The 16178-nt window shown below is 43.7% G+C and overlaps 1 protein-coding gene across 1 annotated transcript in view; it reads left to right on the forward strand.

Annotated features, from left to right (window-relative positions):
* The window catches only part of STK32B (serine/threonine kinase 32B), a 277362-nt gene that overhangs the window by 130514 nt on the left and 130670 nt on the right, over positions 1-16178 (forward strand). The window contains exon 3 of the mRNA XM_061145161.1: positions 1980-2153. Coding sequence (XP_061001144.1) covers positions 1980-2153 — 174 coding nt within the window. The remainder of the gene's footprint in view (positions 1-1979; positions 2154-16178) is intronic.

Consider the following 16178-nt stretch of genomic DNA (forward strand, 5'->3'; position numbering starts at 1 on the left):
AGGTCAGCCAAGCTGCTAGATTCAAGAGAAACATAAGCAGTTCCAGAGTTCATCTTCCCCTAGCAAGATGTACCTGTGAGTACATCTTACTTTAAAAGACTATCTTCACAAGTAAAATCTATTTTTAAATATCATAACCACAGGGAGGGTTCATATGTATACCGATGGCTGATTCATGCTGATGTATGGCAGAAACCAACACAATATTGTAAAACAATTATCCTCCAATTAAGAATAAATTTAAAAAACTAATAAAGTGTGATAATAACAATGATGATAATAAAAATATCATCATAAAAATGCATACATGCCAGACTTTTAAGTAGAAAATTGTAAAACTTTATTGACAAGCATAAAAAGAAGACCAGACACTTAGATCATAGACCAGCCATTTCTTCTCTCTCTGGCTCCCAATCTCTCCATATGGGACTAGATGGCATTTAAGGTTCCTTCTAGTTCTGGACTTCTCCATCCCATAAGCACAGGGTCTGTCCCCCCTTCTGTGACTGAATCAGGTTCCCTCCCTGGGTCTGTACACCCAGGTCAGGAAACACAGCCGTGTGCAACTGCAGCAGCATCCCAGCAGTGGGTGATTGTAAGCGGGGCGAGACTGAGGGGTCTGGGTCCTTGTTTTCACCCTAACATTGGCTCACTGCGACCCTTCTTCCCTCTTCTGTCCAATGAGAGGGATAGCCTGACTGGCCCAGGGTATTAATATTCAAGGATCTAAGACACAGATCTAAGCACCCAGGACAACATCCTATCATTTTGCAGTGCCCTCATTACAGTCCATGGTTCCATGTGGATTGTGACAACATTTTATGATTCTAGTGATTCTAGTTTACAATTGTTTGATACCATTCTTAGAGTTTATGTGTTGTCTCTTCAATCCATAAAAGGCCTAAGTGCATTTCTTACTGCTTTGGGGAAAAATACACCCCAAAGCATAGTGCTCAAAATACAATCATTTAATTATCTCACGTTCTGTGAGTTGATTGGGCTCATCGGGATGGTTCTTCGGCCCCACGTGACTGGGGCTATAGCAAAATATCCAAAATCCCAAAGGGTCACTCCCAAGGCTGCTGATTGGCAATGGCTGGCACTGGATGCTCAGCTGAGGCTGTTGAGTGGAGCACCTTGGTTTTCCTTCTCGTGGTCTCTCCATAGAGCTTGGGCACCAGCTGGGTTCTAAGCAGCCATCCGAGTAGAAATTGCCAGTTCCCTTAAAGCTTGGGTGTTTCTTGCCAGAGCATCACTGCCTTCTAGGGCTGCAGAAACAAGCTCCTCATGGGGAGTGGCATATGTGGGGAGGACAGGGGAATGGAGTGGAGAGGAGACTGCAGCTTTGGAGACCTTATTGACGTTCGTTGTTGTTGTTCAGTCACTGAGTCTTGTCCAGCTGTTTGCAACCCATGGATGCAGCACACCAGGCTTCCCTGTCCTTCACCATCTCCCAAAGTTTACCCAAACTCATGTCCATTGGGTCAGTGATGCCATCCAACTATCTCATCCTCTTGTCTCATCCTTCCCCTCCTGCCTTCAATCTTTCCCTGCATCAGGGTCTTTCCCAATGAGTCAGCTGTTCGCATCAGGTGGCCAAAGTACTGGAGATTCAGCTTCAGCGTCAGTCCTTCCAATGAATATTCAGGATTGATTTCCTTTATGATTGACTGGTTTGATCTCTTTGCAGTCCAAGAGACTCTCAAGAGTCTTCTCCAAAATCACAATTTGGTGCTCAGTCAATGTCTAATTAAAGCATGCACTAAAAATGAAGTAATATATTGGAGACCAGCATTGGTTCAAGTGCCATTTGTCAGCTCAGAGCCAGAGGAGTGGTACTCCACCTTAGGGCACTGTGACTTAGCATCAGTGCCTCTCTCTGAGCCTCAGCTTGCCCTTCTGGAAAAATGGGACCATTGGTCTTAAGGGCATGGGAGACATCACCATCCCTAACTTTCTCTGCTCCTCGGTGCTCCTAGGTACTCCTTCCAGGACGAGGAGGACATGTTCATGGTAGTGGACCTGCTGCTGGGAGGGGACCTGCGTTATCACCTGCAGCAGAATGTACATTTCACAGAAGGGGACGTGAAGCTCTACATCTGCGAGCTGGCCCTGGCCCTGGAGTATCTGCAGCGGTACCACATCATCCACAGGTAACATCATCCCCAGAGGGATGCCAGGGGGTAGGGTGTGATGGGAGGAGTCTGCAGCCGTGGAGAGTATTTTCTCACTGACATTCTCTAGATGTGGCAGTGCATGGAGATCATAAAAAGCAGAGTAACGTCATGATTGCTCATACCTTCTCTGCAGACAGCCTACTCTGTTGTCACCTGCATTGAGGTGGAACACTGCCCCTGCCCGTGTGCCCTCCTCTCTTGGTACCCACTGCTTAGAGACGTGCCTGGCCTTTGCTTTTCCATTCTGGTATGTCTTTGGGAGCCTGGAGTGTTCAGGCTCAGGTTAGAAAGCGTGGCATGAGTTGGGAACATGAGGGATTCTACTCTCTTCCTTTCCATACTTTGAAATCAATGCTGTGCATCGTGGAGGATTTCTTCCTCTTGTGAAGCTTTGGTGCTGGCTTTGGGCCCTGGATATAAGCCCTAAGTCTTCACTGCTTCCTCAGGACCTTGACTTTTCCCTGCCTGTTCACAGCACAGATGAGTAAGGTAAGTTTGATTGTAGAGGCAGGAGGCAGCAAGAGGCTTCAGAAAGCAATGGGATCCTTGTTTAGTCGCTAGGTCGTGTCTGAGTCTTTTGTGATCCTATGGACTGTAGCCCGCCAGGCTGTTCTGTCCATGGGATTTTCCAGGCGAGAACACTGGTCGTGGTGGAAGATCTCCTTCTCCAGGGGATCGTCTCAATCCAGGGATCAAACCTGCCTCTCCTGCATCTCCTGTGTTGGCCGGTGGATTTTTACCATAGAGCCCCAGGGAAGTCCAGCAGCGGGATCCTTAATGAAGTCTTCTCTCTGACCACAGAGGAGGGGGCGTGAGCGGCTGCAGGTCTGTGCACCCATGGTCTTGCACTGTGCCTAGAGGGTCTTCTAATTGTACAACTTGGGGAGACTTGGGAAAGACAAGGACTTGAATCTAAGGGTAAAGATGGTAGATTAAGCACACGTAGACACACACACACACACAAGATGGTAGATTAAGCACACACAGACACACACACACACACACACACATTTTCTCGCTTCTAAAATCTCCATAAAATGGCAATGAAATATGTTTGAAAAACGGTAAATTCACAAGGATGGAGAAAACTTAAGAGGAGACTATAGCAAAACACAGGGGAAATTGGAAAGATGTTTTCTGGTAAGTGGCTTATGACACCAGAAGCTGAATTTTGAGTTGTGCCTGGAAATAATCATAAATTGATAGGTGCTAAAGAATCTCTTGAAAGGCTCAGGAATGAACAGTCATCCACAATGATGGAAGGAGGAAGAAGGGATAAAAGAGAGGCTAAGATGGGGTGCAGGGTTTTAAAGCCTTTTAAGACATTTTAAAAAGCACCAATCTGCTTGCCCATCCTGAATAACTGGATGTCTGTCCCTTCCTCTTCCAAGCAGAAGACTGAAGGCTTATTTGCTAAAGAGAGTAAAACAGAGAGTGTTTGAACTGAAGAACATTAAGCCTCTTGAGTTGGGATGCAGTACTGAAGATAGCATAACTAACTAGACGCATCCATACCAGATGCTGAAATAACACACCCACCCCACTTCCAGCTAGGCTCAAAACTTCATCTTCCAGGCTGGACACTGGAATGATTTCCATGGGGATGTGGCTGAGCCAAGGGGAATGAGATTATGACATCAGAAGTTCCCCAGTTCCCTTGGAGTGTAGTTCACAGTCAGCAAGACCTGCTCATTTGCTGTAAGCTCCCAACTAGGTTAGTGATGACTAAAGATTATCAGACATCCAGAGAAATCTTCTAACATGAATAGTGAGAGCCACACAATCAAATGGGAAAAAGAAAAATAGCTTGTAATAAACAGAGACTCTGCCAGGAGAAAGAACTATCAAAAGAATCGTGCTCAGTATTTTCAGAGGAATGAACAGATTTTTGCAATTGTAAAATAAATGCAATGTTTACTTAAAATTCAAAGAACAAACTTCAGATCAGAGTTCTCATAAATTAAAAACATGAAAGTAGAAATGAAATATTCAAAAGATGTGTTGGAAGACAAAGGATATTCCTTATACAGTAGAATGAGAAGGAAAAAATATATATATAAGAGAATTAGAGGGCCAGTACAGTAAGTTCAATATCAGACAGAGAAAGAAGAAAGGGAGAGAGAGAGAGACAGAGAGAAAGAAAGAAAATAGGGGTGGAGGGGGTGAAGAAAAGTGAGAAAACATTCCCTGGTGGCCCAGCTGGTAAAGAATCCACCTACAATGCGGGAGACCTGGGTTTGATTCCTGGGTTGGGAAGATTCCCTGGAGAAGGGAAAGTCTACCCACTCCCATATTCCTGCCTGGAGAATTCCATGGGCTGTATAGTCCATGGGGTCACAAAATGTCAGACACTACTGAACGACTTTCACTTCACTTCATAGAGGGGAAGAAATCATCAATGAAATAAAGAAATTCTCTCAGACCTGAAATATATGAGTTTCCAGATTGAAGAGTTCACCAAGGCTACAGTGTAATGACTAGAAACAGACATAAATCAAAACAAACTTCAAAGCCAATAAGTCTGCACAGAAGAACAGGATATAAAGGCTGAGGAATCAGGATCCTTTGGGATTATCTATCACTAGAAGGCGGTGGAAATGTGCTAATCAATCAAATCTGAGATGTACGCTTTTACAAGTTCAAGGTCTCAAAAAATATATCTCTCGTATATCTTATCTCAGCTAGTTAGGAAATGACGTGAACTCTACTAAAATGAAGGACTAAATCAAGGAGGAAGAAATGGAATACGGAAAGCCGGAGCTCCAGCAAAGGAGAGAAAGAGGCATAAGAAATCTTCACGATGATGGGAGGGTCATCGATGTCAGCTGTGCCTAAAGTGTAAACAATGACTAGTTCTAATTGAAGTCAGATCAAAAGACCCTTGGAGAGTCTTCTTCAGGAAGAGTGAGCTGATAGAAATGGCTAAGATATCTGGCTGCCTTGAGAGATTTATTTAGTTGGTTAAGAATCTGGAGTTGAATAGTTGAGGTCAGGAGAAAAAATGTCAACAATAACAGAAGATACTTTTTAACTCTGAGGAATCAAAGTGTTAACTGGGACATTGGATATCATACAGTTTACTACTTGAAGCATCTCTGTGTAGCATGCTTAGTCCTAATTCCCTAAACCCTGAAAATTGACCTAACCAAAAAAATATATTAATACCCCATTGGGGAAGTGAGGGAGTGGGGAAATGAGTGTGTCTCTTGGGGAAACATAAAGGAAAAAGACTGCTACATACTCTTTCATCCATAGTGGGAAGACAGTAGATAGAGCTGGAAACTGAAAAATCAATGAGTCCTATACATTTCGAGGTAAGGAGCTAAATACCAAAATTATAGCCTGAGACATAAGAATAGATGGAGAGGGAGAAGTGGGAGAGAAAGTGATATGATTTGTTGCTAAAAATTGTAACAAAACTTTCAGTACAGTTTGATTCTTGGAATTGTTCGCATGTATAATTTTGACACAAATAGTATGCAAATGAAGAAGAAGGAGGAAGAGAAGAAGTATTTAGAAAGAGGAAGGGGGAAGAGGCGAGGCTGTAGTAGTCGCCACGGTAACAGTGGTAGTGGTAATAGCCCCAGCGGCCTTGGCCACATAGGAGTAAAGGGAATGTTCAATGAAATGCGGCCTGTTTACGGAGGCCCATTGTTTATTCACACAGTCCAAGACTAGCTTTTGCCCGCAGGAATTCTGGCCCTAGAGTCTCTGCCTGTAAGCCCTGTGCTATGTTTGTTAAGGAAGGTCATCCGGTACCAGAGAAGACTCTGTGGGCCGGCTGGGCTGCTCTGAAGGCACAGAAAGGAGTGAGCTCTTTACTAATCTCTTGTACAATCTCTTGTGTCATTCACCAATTTTCACAGCCATTTCCCTGCTAGTGTGCAGTAGATGTGCAGTAGAATAGCAATAGATGATCTGTTTGCCTACATCCCCCCAGACTGAGTCTTTGTGGACCTGAGTGAGACAGAGGCCAGCATCCCAGAGCAGACAGACCAGGCGAAAAGGTCAGTGAAGAGCATGGTGGTTGGGGGACTTCCATGGCACTCCACTGCTTAAGACTTCACCTTTCAATCTAAGAGGTGCAGGTTCTATCCCTGGTTAGGGAGCTAAGATTCCACATGCCTCGAAGCCAAAAAACATAAAGCAAAAGCAATACTGTGGCAAATTCAATAAAGACCTTAAAAATGGTCTACATCACACACACACACAAAAATCTTTTAAAAAAAGAACAGGGTTGTTGGAACCATTTCATTATATTTCAATAAATTCTTTAAAGTTGCTCTCTGTGGGGTCACCTGTCCTCAGATTCTAAATCTACGTTGGAGAAAAGGAGCTATCCAACAATATAGGGCAATTGTTTTTAAAAAATCCCCTAAGTAAATGGAATTACCTTACCATTTGTAAACTTACAGACTTGGCAGAGATTTGAGTCAGGTTTTCTCCGTCTCCCATATGGTTCAACAAATCTCTTTTTCGCTGTGTATGTGTGTACAGACTTGAAATGATGTGTGTCTGTACTCAATGTGCAGGGGGATATAGGACTGTGTTGTGCAAGGTTGTTCATTCATTCAACAGCCAATCTTATAAGTCCCCCACTGCGTATGTACAAGACATTTTCGCTGCCATATTTTATACTGACTGATGAATGTTGCTGCTTCCCAAGTAGCCACACTTACAAGTGGTGGAATCATTCCACAAGTGCAAGCCTGAGTTGAATTGCCAGTAATTTCTTATCTTCTATCTTGGTGGACTCGGACATGTGACTTAACTTTTCGGACCTCCCTTTCCTCATCTGCAACATGGGCCTGATGACATCTACTTTGCCGGGCTCTGATGAAAATTCCATGAGAAAAATTTCATAAAGGATTTAATGGTGCCTGGGAGAGGGTGGAATGGGGCCTTAAGTGCCTCATTCCTCTTCCTTTCATCTGAGGAGTTGACTTTGAAGCCAGGTGTTCATTTATCCTCAGTGGTGACAAACCTCCATCCTTTGAGGCTGATGTTGAGGATTTATAGAATATAAAAGGGGTATATGTATACCTATGGCTGATTCATGTTGAGGTTTGACAGAAAACAGCAAAATTCTGTAAAGCAATTATCCCTCAATAAAAAAATAAATAAATTTTAAAAATAGGTATTTCAGAGTATAACCCAGAGAGTTTGAAAGCACTGAAGCAGGGAAATACCACTGTGGGTTCAAGATAAATCATTGTTTTAAAACAATTAGAAGATCTACTTTTTAGAGCACTTGAGTTGGCCCTTCAATCTTCCAAAACACTGGGCTAGGAAGCATGCCAGCCCTAGGAGGAAAATGACTGGTGGGACCCTGTGCCCACACCAGGGGGCACTCCCTGGATGGAGGAGGCAACCCCCCTACAGGCCAGATTACTGCAGTCCAGGGGGAGCACCCAGGACAGGACATCACATAGTGGCAGAAGGGAGCTCTGAGGAGGGCACCCAGCCCAGACTGAGGCGGGGGGGGGGCAGGGCAGGGAAGCACAGAGGAGCACAGAGGATTGGATCCAATCCAATCCAAATGTGGCAAGTCTTCCTCTGGGACGTGCATCTGTGATTTGTAGGACAAATAACCATTAGTTTGGAGAAGACGAATGCAGGAGACACTGGACAGATGGGCTCCTAGAGAGAATTTGGGTGGGTAAAGCCTGCACTTGTCAGCTCTGTAGGGGGCACTTCTTGAGACCCCCCACTGATGTTAATCATCGATGGGTTGAAGTTTGTGAATGACTTAGCTCAACTGGTAATGGAGAATAACCTTCACTGAAGGCCCTTCCCCGGAGGGCTCTTCCGCCAGAGCTGGTCACTAGGTACCCCGAAGGGCCAGGTCATACAAAATCAGATGAGTAACAACAGTGCCAGTGAATAAAGCTTATTAAACTCTTGTATGTTGACACTGCTTTAAACTAGACATATGAATATATGCATACATATAAGCATGTGTATGTGTGTGTTCACATACATGTGTGTATAAATATGGGCTTCCCAGGTGGCATTAGTATTAAAGAACCCTCCTGCCAATACAGGAGATGTAAGAGACGTGGGTTTGGTCCCTGGCTTGGGAAGATGCCCTGGAGGAGGGCATGGCAACCCACTCCAGTGTTCTTGCCTGGAGAACCCCATGGATAGGGGAGCTTTGCAGGCTATAGTCCATGGGGTCACAAAGAGTCACATATTACTGAAGCAACTTAGCATGAGCATATATGTGCATGTGTGTGTGTTAATAAACATACCAATATCATCTCATTTAATTCTCATGTCAGTCCATTGGGCAAGATACTATGATTATCCTCATTTGTCAAGGTGATTGGATAATTTGCACCCTGACACACACCTGGCAGGTCATAAGCCAGGGTTCAAACCGAGACTGTCTGGCTCTACCCTGGACCTCACACTGATGAGCATGCTCTGTCCTGATTTTCTTATCTTTCAAAATGGATTGAACTGTTGATAGAGCACTTATATGAAGGAGGGTGCTTCCACATCTGAAAACATCAATATGCACAGATGGGTCTCATCAACCCCCCAAGGAAGGCTGTATTCTAGCAGCAGCCATGAAGCAAGGAAGGCTTCTAGTGGTGACGCCCCTAGCCTGTAAGTCACACCTGACTTACTGTCTGGCACAGAGTAAGTGCTCCATAACTATATATTGAATCAGTGAAGAAATACTCAAGAGAGGAAAGACATGCCTTACTTGAAATTACTTGAAAACACAAGTTCAAATGCAGTGGGTCACTATCTATATCTTGTACTGCTTCCTGTAATTTTTCTGCCCAAATATCCCTTGATATCTGAAGAGTCAGCTCTCAAAAGTTTCCCAAAGTAGCTTGCCACAAACATGAAATTCCTTTGAAATCTCATGTTTGATGTTAAAAATTTCCCGAAGTTCCACTGCAAAATATAGTCATAATTCTTTTGATACATAACTACCTTTCATCACAAAAATAAAGGGTATGAACAATAAAGGCTTCTCAGAGTCTCCTTGATCAATGGCAGGTACTGTTGTATTACATCTATCAATTTGGAGGAAATGAACTGATCTGAAGAAAGCTCATGGCTCAGATGAGGTTCAGGGCACCAGTAATTCTTTCCTCTGTCTTTTAATTTTAGATCCAATCCAATCCAAATATGAGCCGGTATAAACAACAAGCTTGTTCACTCTTTAGAACAGAGCAGAGACCTAAATGCTAATTGAAGTGGGTTTAGGGAAATATTTTCAAGTTTCTTTTGGAGAAAAATTTTCACCAGTGAGGTTACTTCTATCAAATTGTGGTCTGAAGATGCCTGAAAGCCCTAGGGCAATATCTTTCACTCCCTTGGGAAAAATCTCTCAATGAAGTCTGATTATTTATACAGTGCATTTTATTTTGCTTCTAACCGTGAATCTGCATCTCATGCAAATGAACTCACAGTCTGAAAGGTTTGTAATCTCAGTGATCCTTCCCTCCATCAGATTCACAAGCTTCGTTTCCAAGGCAGGAATCTTGTAAATGTATGAGAAGTATCTACATCTTTGCCTTGGAGTTGTTGATTGAAAGTATTCAGCCTTGAGAAAATATCTGCTTAATGAGTCAAATATTTGTGAAGCCCTTGTATCATTAAAGCTAATTATAAATTTTATTTGAAGGTTTTTTTTCATAATCTTTGTCAGAAATCTTTTTTTCTCCGTTTTTACCTTTAGGAAGGATAATAGTTTAATCCTGAAATACCAGCAAGCAATTTTCTTTAAACTAGCGTTATTTGTGAGAAGAGCAGATTTTCCAAAGTTACTTCTCATTTCTACAAATTGTCTAAAAGATAAGGATACAAATGCTGTTTTATAGCTTATCATTTTGTTATCAGGTCCAATCCCATACTGCTCACCACATGCGAGTGTGCATGCTCAATTGCTCAGTCATGTCTGACTCTCTGTGATCCCATGGACTGTAGCCTGCCAGGCCCCTCTGTCCATGAGATTTTCTAGCAAGAATGCTGGAGTGGGTTCCCATATCCTACTCCCAACTACTCACTGCATGACAGGTCTTTTAATCAAAAGACAAGTTGTTGGGGCAAGAAACAGTGACTTTATTTGGAAAGCGAGCAAATAATGATGGAAGACACACAAGAAGATGGAAGACTCCTGTCCTGAAGAACTATCTTGTCTGAGTTAGAATTCAGGCTTCTTTTTTACTAAAAGAGGAGGGAATAAAGTTAAACATTTCTGATTCCGTCAGCCTCCAGAGTTCAGTTCAGTGCAGTTGCTCAGTCATGTCCAGCTGTTTGCAACCCCATGGACTGCAGCATGCCTGGCCTCCCTGTCCATCACTAACTCCTGGAGCTTGCTCAGACTTCTGTCCATCGAGTAGGTGATGCCATTCAACCATCTCATCCTCTGCCATCCCCTTCTCTTCCTGCCTTCAATCGTTCCCAACATCAGGGTCTTTTCCAATGAGTCAGCTCTTCGAATCAGGTAGCCAAAGTATTGGAGTTTCAGCTTCAGCATCAGTCCTTCCAATGAACACTCAGGACTGGTCTCCTTTAGGATGGACTGGTTGGATCTCCTTGCAGTCCAAGGGACTCTCAGGAGTCTTCTACAACACTACAGTTCAAAAGCATCAATTCTTTGGTGCTCAGCTTTCTTTATAGTCCAACTCTCATATCCATACATGACTACTGGAAAAACCATAGCTTTGACTAGATGGACCTTTGTAGGCAAGTAATGTCTCTGCTTTTTACTATGCTATCTAGGTTGATCATAGCTTTTCTTCCAAGAAGCAAGCATTTTTTAATTTCATGGCTGCATTCACCATCTGCAGTGATTTTGGAGCCCCCCAAAAATAAAGTCTGTCACTGTTTCCATTGTTTCCCCATGTATTTGCCCTGAAGTGATGGGACCAGATGCCATGATCTTAGTTTTCTGAATGGTGAGCTTTAAGCCAACTTTTTCACTCTCCTCTTTCACTTTCATCAAGAGGATCTTTAGTTCTTCTTCGCTTTCTGCCATTAGGGTGGTGTCATCTGCATATCTGAGGTTATTGATATTTCTCCCGGGAATCTTGATTCCAGCTTCTGCTTCTTCCAGCCTGGCATTTCACATGAAGTATTCTGCATATAAGTTAAATAAGCAGGGTGACAATATACAGCCTTGACGTACTCCTTTTCCTATTTGGAACCAGTCTGTTGTCCCATGTCCAGTTCTAACTGTTGCTTCTTGACCTGCATGCAGGTTTCTCAGGAGGCAGGTCAGGTGGTCTGGCACTTCCTACTCTTAAAGAATTTTCCACAATTTATTGTGATCCAAATAACCACAGGCTTTGGCATAGTCTCTAAAGCCTCCAGAGAGGGTGAGTTAATTTCTTCCTTCCTGCAGTCATTCACGGGTGGCCCTGGTCAGGATATTTCCTGTGAGCTAATCAAAGATATTTTAGCTTGATGCCCATTACCTGGGAGGCAAGGTTCCCACAGATGGGCCATTACTTTAAGTTTATAGGAACTATCCCTTTAGTGATTAACTAGTAATAGGATAACAAACAAAGATTCTTCCCTATTACAATTTTTTGTTACTTTATTGAATACACTGAGAAAATAAAGAAGTAAATTTTGTTTTTTTGCTATGAAGTATAAGGTTAAGTCAAGATTTTATTTTTCACAGATAATATGTGTTCATATTGCGAAGTTCAAATGATTCAAAAATGTGTAATTGAAAAATAATTCTCTGATTATCTTGAAGATTTTCAGTTATTTAAACTATATGCTCTTCAGGCTTTCTTTTTGAAGTCATCATGTTCTCTGTGGACAATTTGATTTTTAAATATTAACACTTAAAAAGTAAATGAAGCATGTGCATGTACACACACGCACATGCACACACACATGCACACACGAGATTTTTGTCATTTTGTGTCTTTGGGTGGTAATAGTTTAAGAAGGAGATTACTCACTAGGGCAGGGCTTGGAACTGAAGGTGTTAGTCACTCAGTTGCATTTGGCTCTTTGCGACCCCATGGACTGTAGCCCACCAGGCTCCTCTTTCTATGGGATTCTCCAGGCAAGAATACTGGAATGGGTTGCTATTTTCTCCTCCAGAGGATCTTCCGGACCCAGGGATCAAACCTGGGTCTCCTGCATTGCAGGAGCCACATAAGAATTTAAATGCAGTGCATTCTCCCCATATTTGGAACTTGTGATTGGAAGGTAACAAAATAGGAGTCACTTTGTAAGATGCTATATACCCATGATATAGATAAAAATTTGCTGAGCGTGCTACATGTGCTAGGCTCTATTTTAAGTGCTTTGCAGGTATGACCTCACCTAATCCCAGCACCAGGCAACAGAAATGGGGCCCATTATCAGCCCCATTTTATAGGTGAGACCACTGAGTCTCATGGGGAGTAAATAACTTGCCTGGGAGCAAGCAGTAAGTGGACACCTCAAGTCACCAAGCTCTCACTGTTTCTATACTGATAGTAAGTGGCAGTCAGTTTCTCTATCATATTTATCATATTTCATATGTATTTATTATCATGTTTATCATATTATCATATTTCCACCATGCTTTCGTGAAGGAAAAAACTGGGTGACTGTCACCCAAAAGTGACACCTTTTGCTTTCACATGTACCTGCAAATAGAACTCTTATTTTCTGTGGCAATATTCACCTCTTGTGTTCCCCGAAGCCCTTGGCATTTCCAGATTAGTTGCTCATTATCTTGTGGGGACAGCACTCGTTTTCAGTTTGGGTTGTCTGAACTGATGGGGCTAGCATCTGTGTTCTCACTTTGGAATGCTTGTGTGTTTATGATTTAATTTTCTTTTTGGTAAATAGGGTCACTCCCTTAAGCTTGTGCCTCCTGAACTCTAGAAAGAGAAACTGTCTTAACTATTGACGATTTGGTGTCGTTGCCTATGTGAATTTTGTTGTTGTTTGAAATTAATTTTTATTGGAACATAGTTGCTTTACAATGCTCTTTCAGTTTCTGTTGTTGTTGTTATTCAATCACTAAGTTGTGTCCGACTCTTTGCAACCCCACAGGACTTCCCTGTCCTCCACTATCTCCCGGAGTTTGCTCAGATTCATGTCCATTGAGTTGGTGATGCTATCTAACCATCTCATCCTCTGCCACCCTCTTCTCCTTTTGCCTTCAGTATTTCCTAATATCGGGGTCTTTTCCAATGAACTGACTCTTCCCATCACTACTGAACAATGAATTGAATCGGTCATACATATAAATATATCCACTCCATTTTGGACTTTTTTTTGGCTGCATCATGCAGCATGTGGGATCTTAGTTCCCTGACCAGGGATCGAACCCACACCCCCTGCATTGGGAGTTTGTGAGCTCAGGCACAGCATCTAACTGATCTGTAGCTCTGGTTTATTACATGTAGCAAAAAATGGTAGTGGACAGAAAAATGCCCCTGCCACAAGATGGCCATATCCTAATTACTGAGCCCTGTGAATATGTTATATTCCTGGCAAAGGGGTTGCTCATCTGCAGTCCTTGAGATGGGGAGATTGCCCTGGATTCGCCAGGTGGCCCGATGGAATCACGAGGCTCTTTAGAAGTGGAAGAAGAGGCACAGGAAGAGGTCAAAGGGATGCAGTGTAAGCACTCAACCTTCACCCCAGGTTTTTCTGGCCTTGATAATGGAGGAGGGGGCCATGAGCCAGGAAAGGCAGAGTGGCTTCTAGAAGCTGGGAAAAGGAAGGAAACAGATTCTCCCCCAAGAACCTCCAGAAGGAATGCAAACCCTGCCAGAACCTTGACTTTCCATTGGACCTCTGACCTCTAGACTGTAAGAGAACAAATTTTGTTGTTTTAAACCACTGAGTATGTGGTCATCTGTTACAAGCTGAAACTAATACTCGACTACCCTTGGATGTTGAAAGAATAAACTAAAACAATGTGTGTTACTTATTTAAACTTAGTTCCCAGTAAATGTTCAATAAATGTGAGCTTCTGCGACAAAAGTTACTGACGGTGGTGATGATGATGTTGATGGTGGTGATGAAGAAGATACAGCTGATGGTGATGATGATGATGGTGATATCTGAGAGCCTTACTCTCACCCACCCTCCAGCCTCATTCTTGCATCTTCTTCCTCTGGTTCTACCCACAGACTTTTTTAATCCACTTGTTCCAGACTCCTTACTTTTCCCCCACTTCCTGCTGTCTTCCACTTCTGTTCTTCCTTTGCGTGGTGCTTTAAAATGCTTTTACTTACCCAGTCTGCCTGGTTAAATTATTCCCAACTATTAGGATTCCCTGGTGGCTCAGGTGGTAAAGAATCCACCTGCAATGCAGGAGACCTGGGTTCGATCTCTGGGTTGGGAAGATCTGCTGGAGGAGGCCATGGCAACCCACTCCAGTATTCCTGCCTGGAGAATCCCCATGGACAGAGGAGCCTGGCAGGCTGCAGTCCATGGGGTCGCAAAGAGTCGGACATGACTGAATGACTAAGCATGTTAGGATTCACAGTGGAATTCTGAAGCCTATGGAGCAGGATTTCTCCGTCTTGACACTGTTGGTATTTTGGTCCAGATAGTTCTTTCTGGTGGGGGCTGTCCTGTGCGCTGAAGGATGTTTAGCTGCATTTGTTGTCTCCACCTTCTAGGTGCTCAAAGCCCTTCCTCTCCTTCCCTGCCAAGTGTGACAATCAAAAATGTCCCCAGATACCGTCGAATGTGCCTGGAGGGCAATATCACCCCTGGTTGAGAATTCCTGCTTTAGGGGATATCGCCCCCAATCCTGCTCCAAACCAACAGCTGTGCAAATACATGACTTTCCCAAGGAACACAACCCTCTGGAAAACCCGAGCACCGCTTTACTGATAGCTGGGCTTGGGCCCCAAACCTCAAAAAAGACATTTCTAGGAACAGAGCCAGATGCCATGGAGTGTCATCCCAGTGAGCTAATGAGGACTCAGCACCTTCAAACCGGAGGCCAGGTGGCTGCATCTCACTCCTTGTGCCCAGGAGGATGCCACAGACAGAAGTGGGCAGTAGGGATGGTCAAACCTGCAGGAGGTGCTGAGCAGACTTACAGCCTGGCTGGGCCCAAGCCAGACACATCCCTGGCCGGGTCTGTGGTATGAGAGAAAGCAGATCAGGAAAGAGGTGGTTAGTTAAGGAAGAGGTGGGCTTCCTTCTGACTGTAAGGAAGGAAGAAACGGGAAGCAGTGAGCCCACCTCTGCACTCACCTTTCAGCACACAGTGGCCCAGTCCATTGCCTGGAATCCAACCTCTCATAACAGTGGTCTTTGGAGAAGGGAGGAAAAGAGGGATATAAAGCGTTTGGCATCTTCTGCATCATCTCATTAGTTTCCTGGGGCTGCTGCACAAACTTGGTGGCTTAAAGCAACAGAAACTTATTCTCTCCCAGGTCTGGAGGCCAGAAGTTCAAGCTCTCAGCAGGGCTGGGGCTCTTTCTCTCTGAAGGCTCTAGGGGAGGATCCTTCCTCGTCTTCTGATAGTGCCTTCTGATGGCTTCTGGTGTACCTTGGCCTGCAGCGACATCCCGCCAGCCCCCACCTTCACCTTCATGTGACCTTGTGGTCCCTTCATCTCCACGTCTCAAATTCGCCACTTCTTTCCCTTATGAGGGCACCAGTCATAGGACCACCTCAAACCCAGGATGAGCTCATCTCAAGATATTTAATTTCATTACCTCTTCAAAGAACCGATTTCTAAATAAGGTTACATTCACAGACAGAGGGGGTTAGGACTTAGACATATTTTTGGAGGACCCAGTGTAGCTTACACAGTTACCTTCCAGCTACAAGTTACTCCTGTGTAAAGACTCCTAAATGGTCCAAGGAGAGACAGGTGGTTCCTCCTTTGGGCATCCTCTTCATACGTCACGGAGGACTTCGCTACAGTGGCTGTTGTGTACTGGAGACCCCCAGAAACTGTATAGTCTTCCGAAAGGCCCTTTCAGAATTACATGTGTCCTGGTTCCTGATCTTAGGTACTGGCACATAGTAGGTGTTTAACAAATGTTTATG

Source organism: Dama dama, chromosome 6, assembly GCF_033118175.1.
Source record: "Dama dama isolate Ldn47 chromosome 6, ASM3311817v1, whole genome shotgun sequence".
NCBI lineage: Eukaryota > Metazoa > Chordata > Mammalia > Artiodactyla > Cervidae > Dama > Dama dama.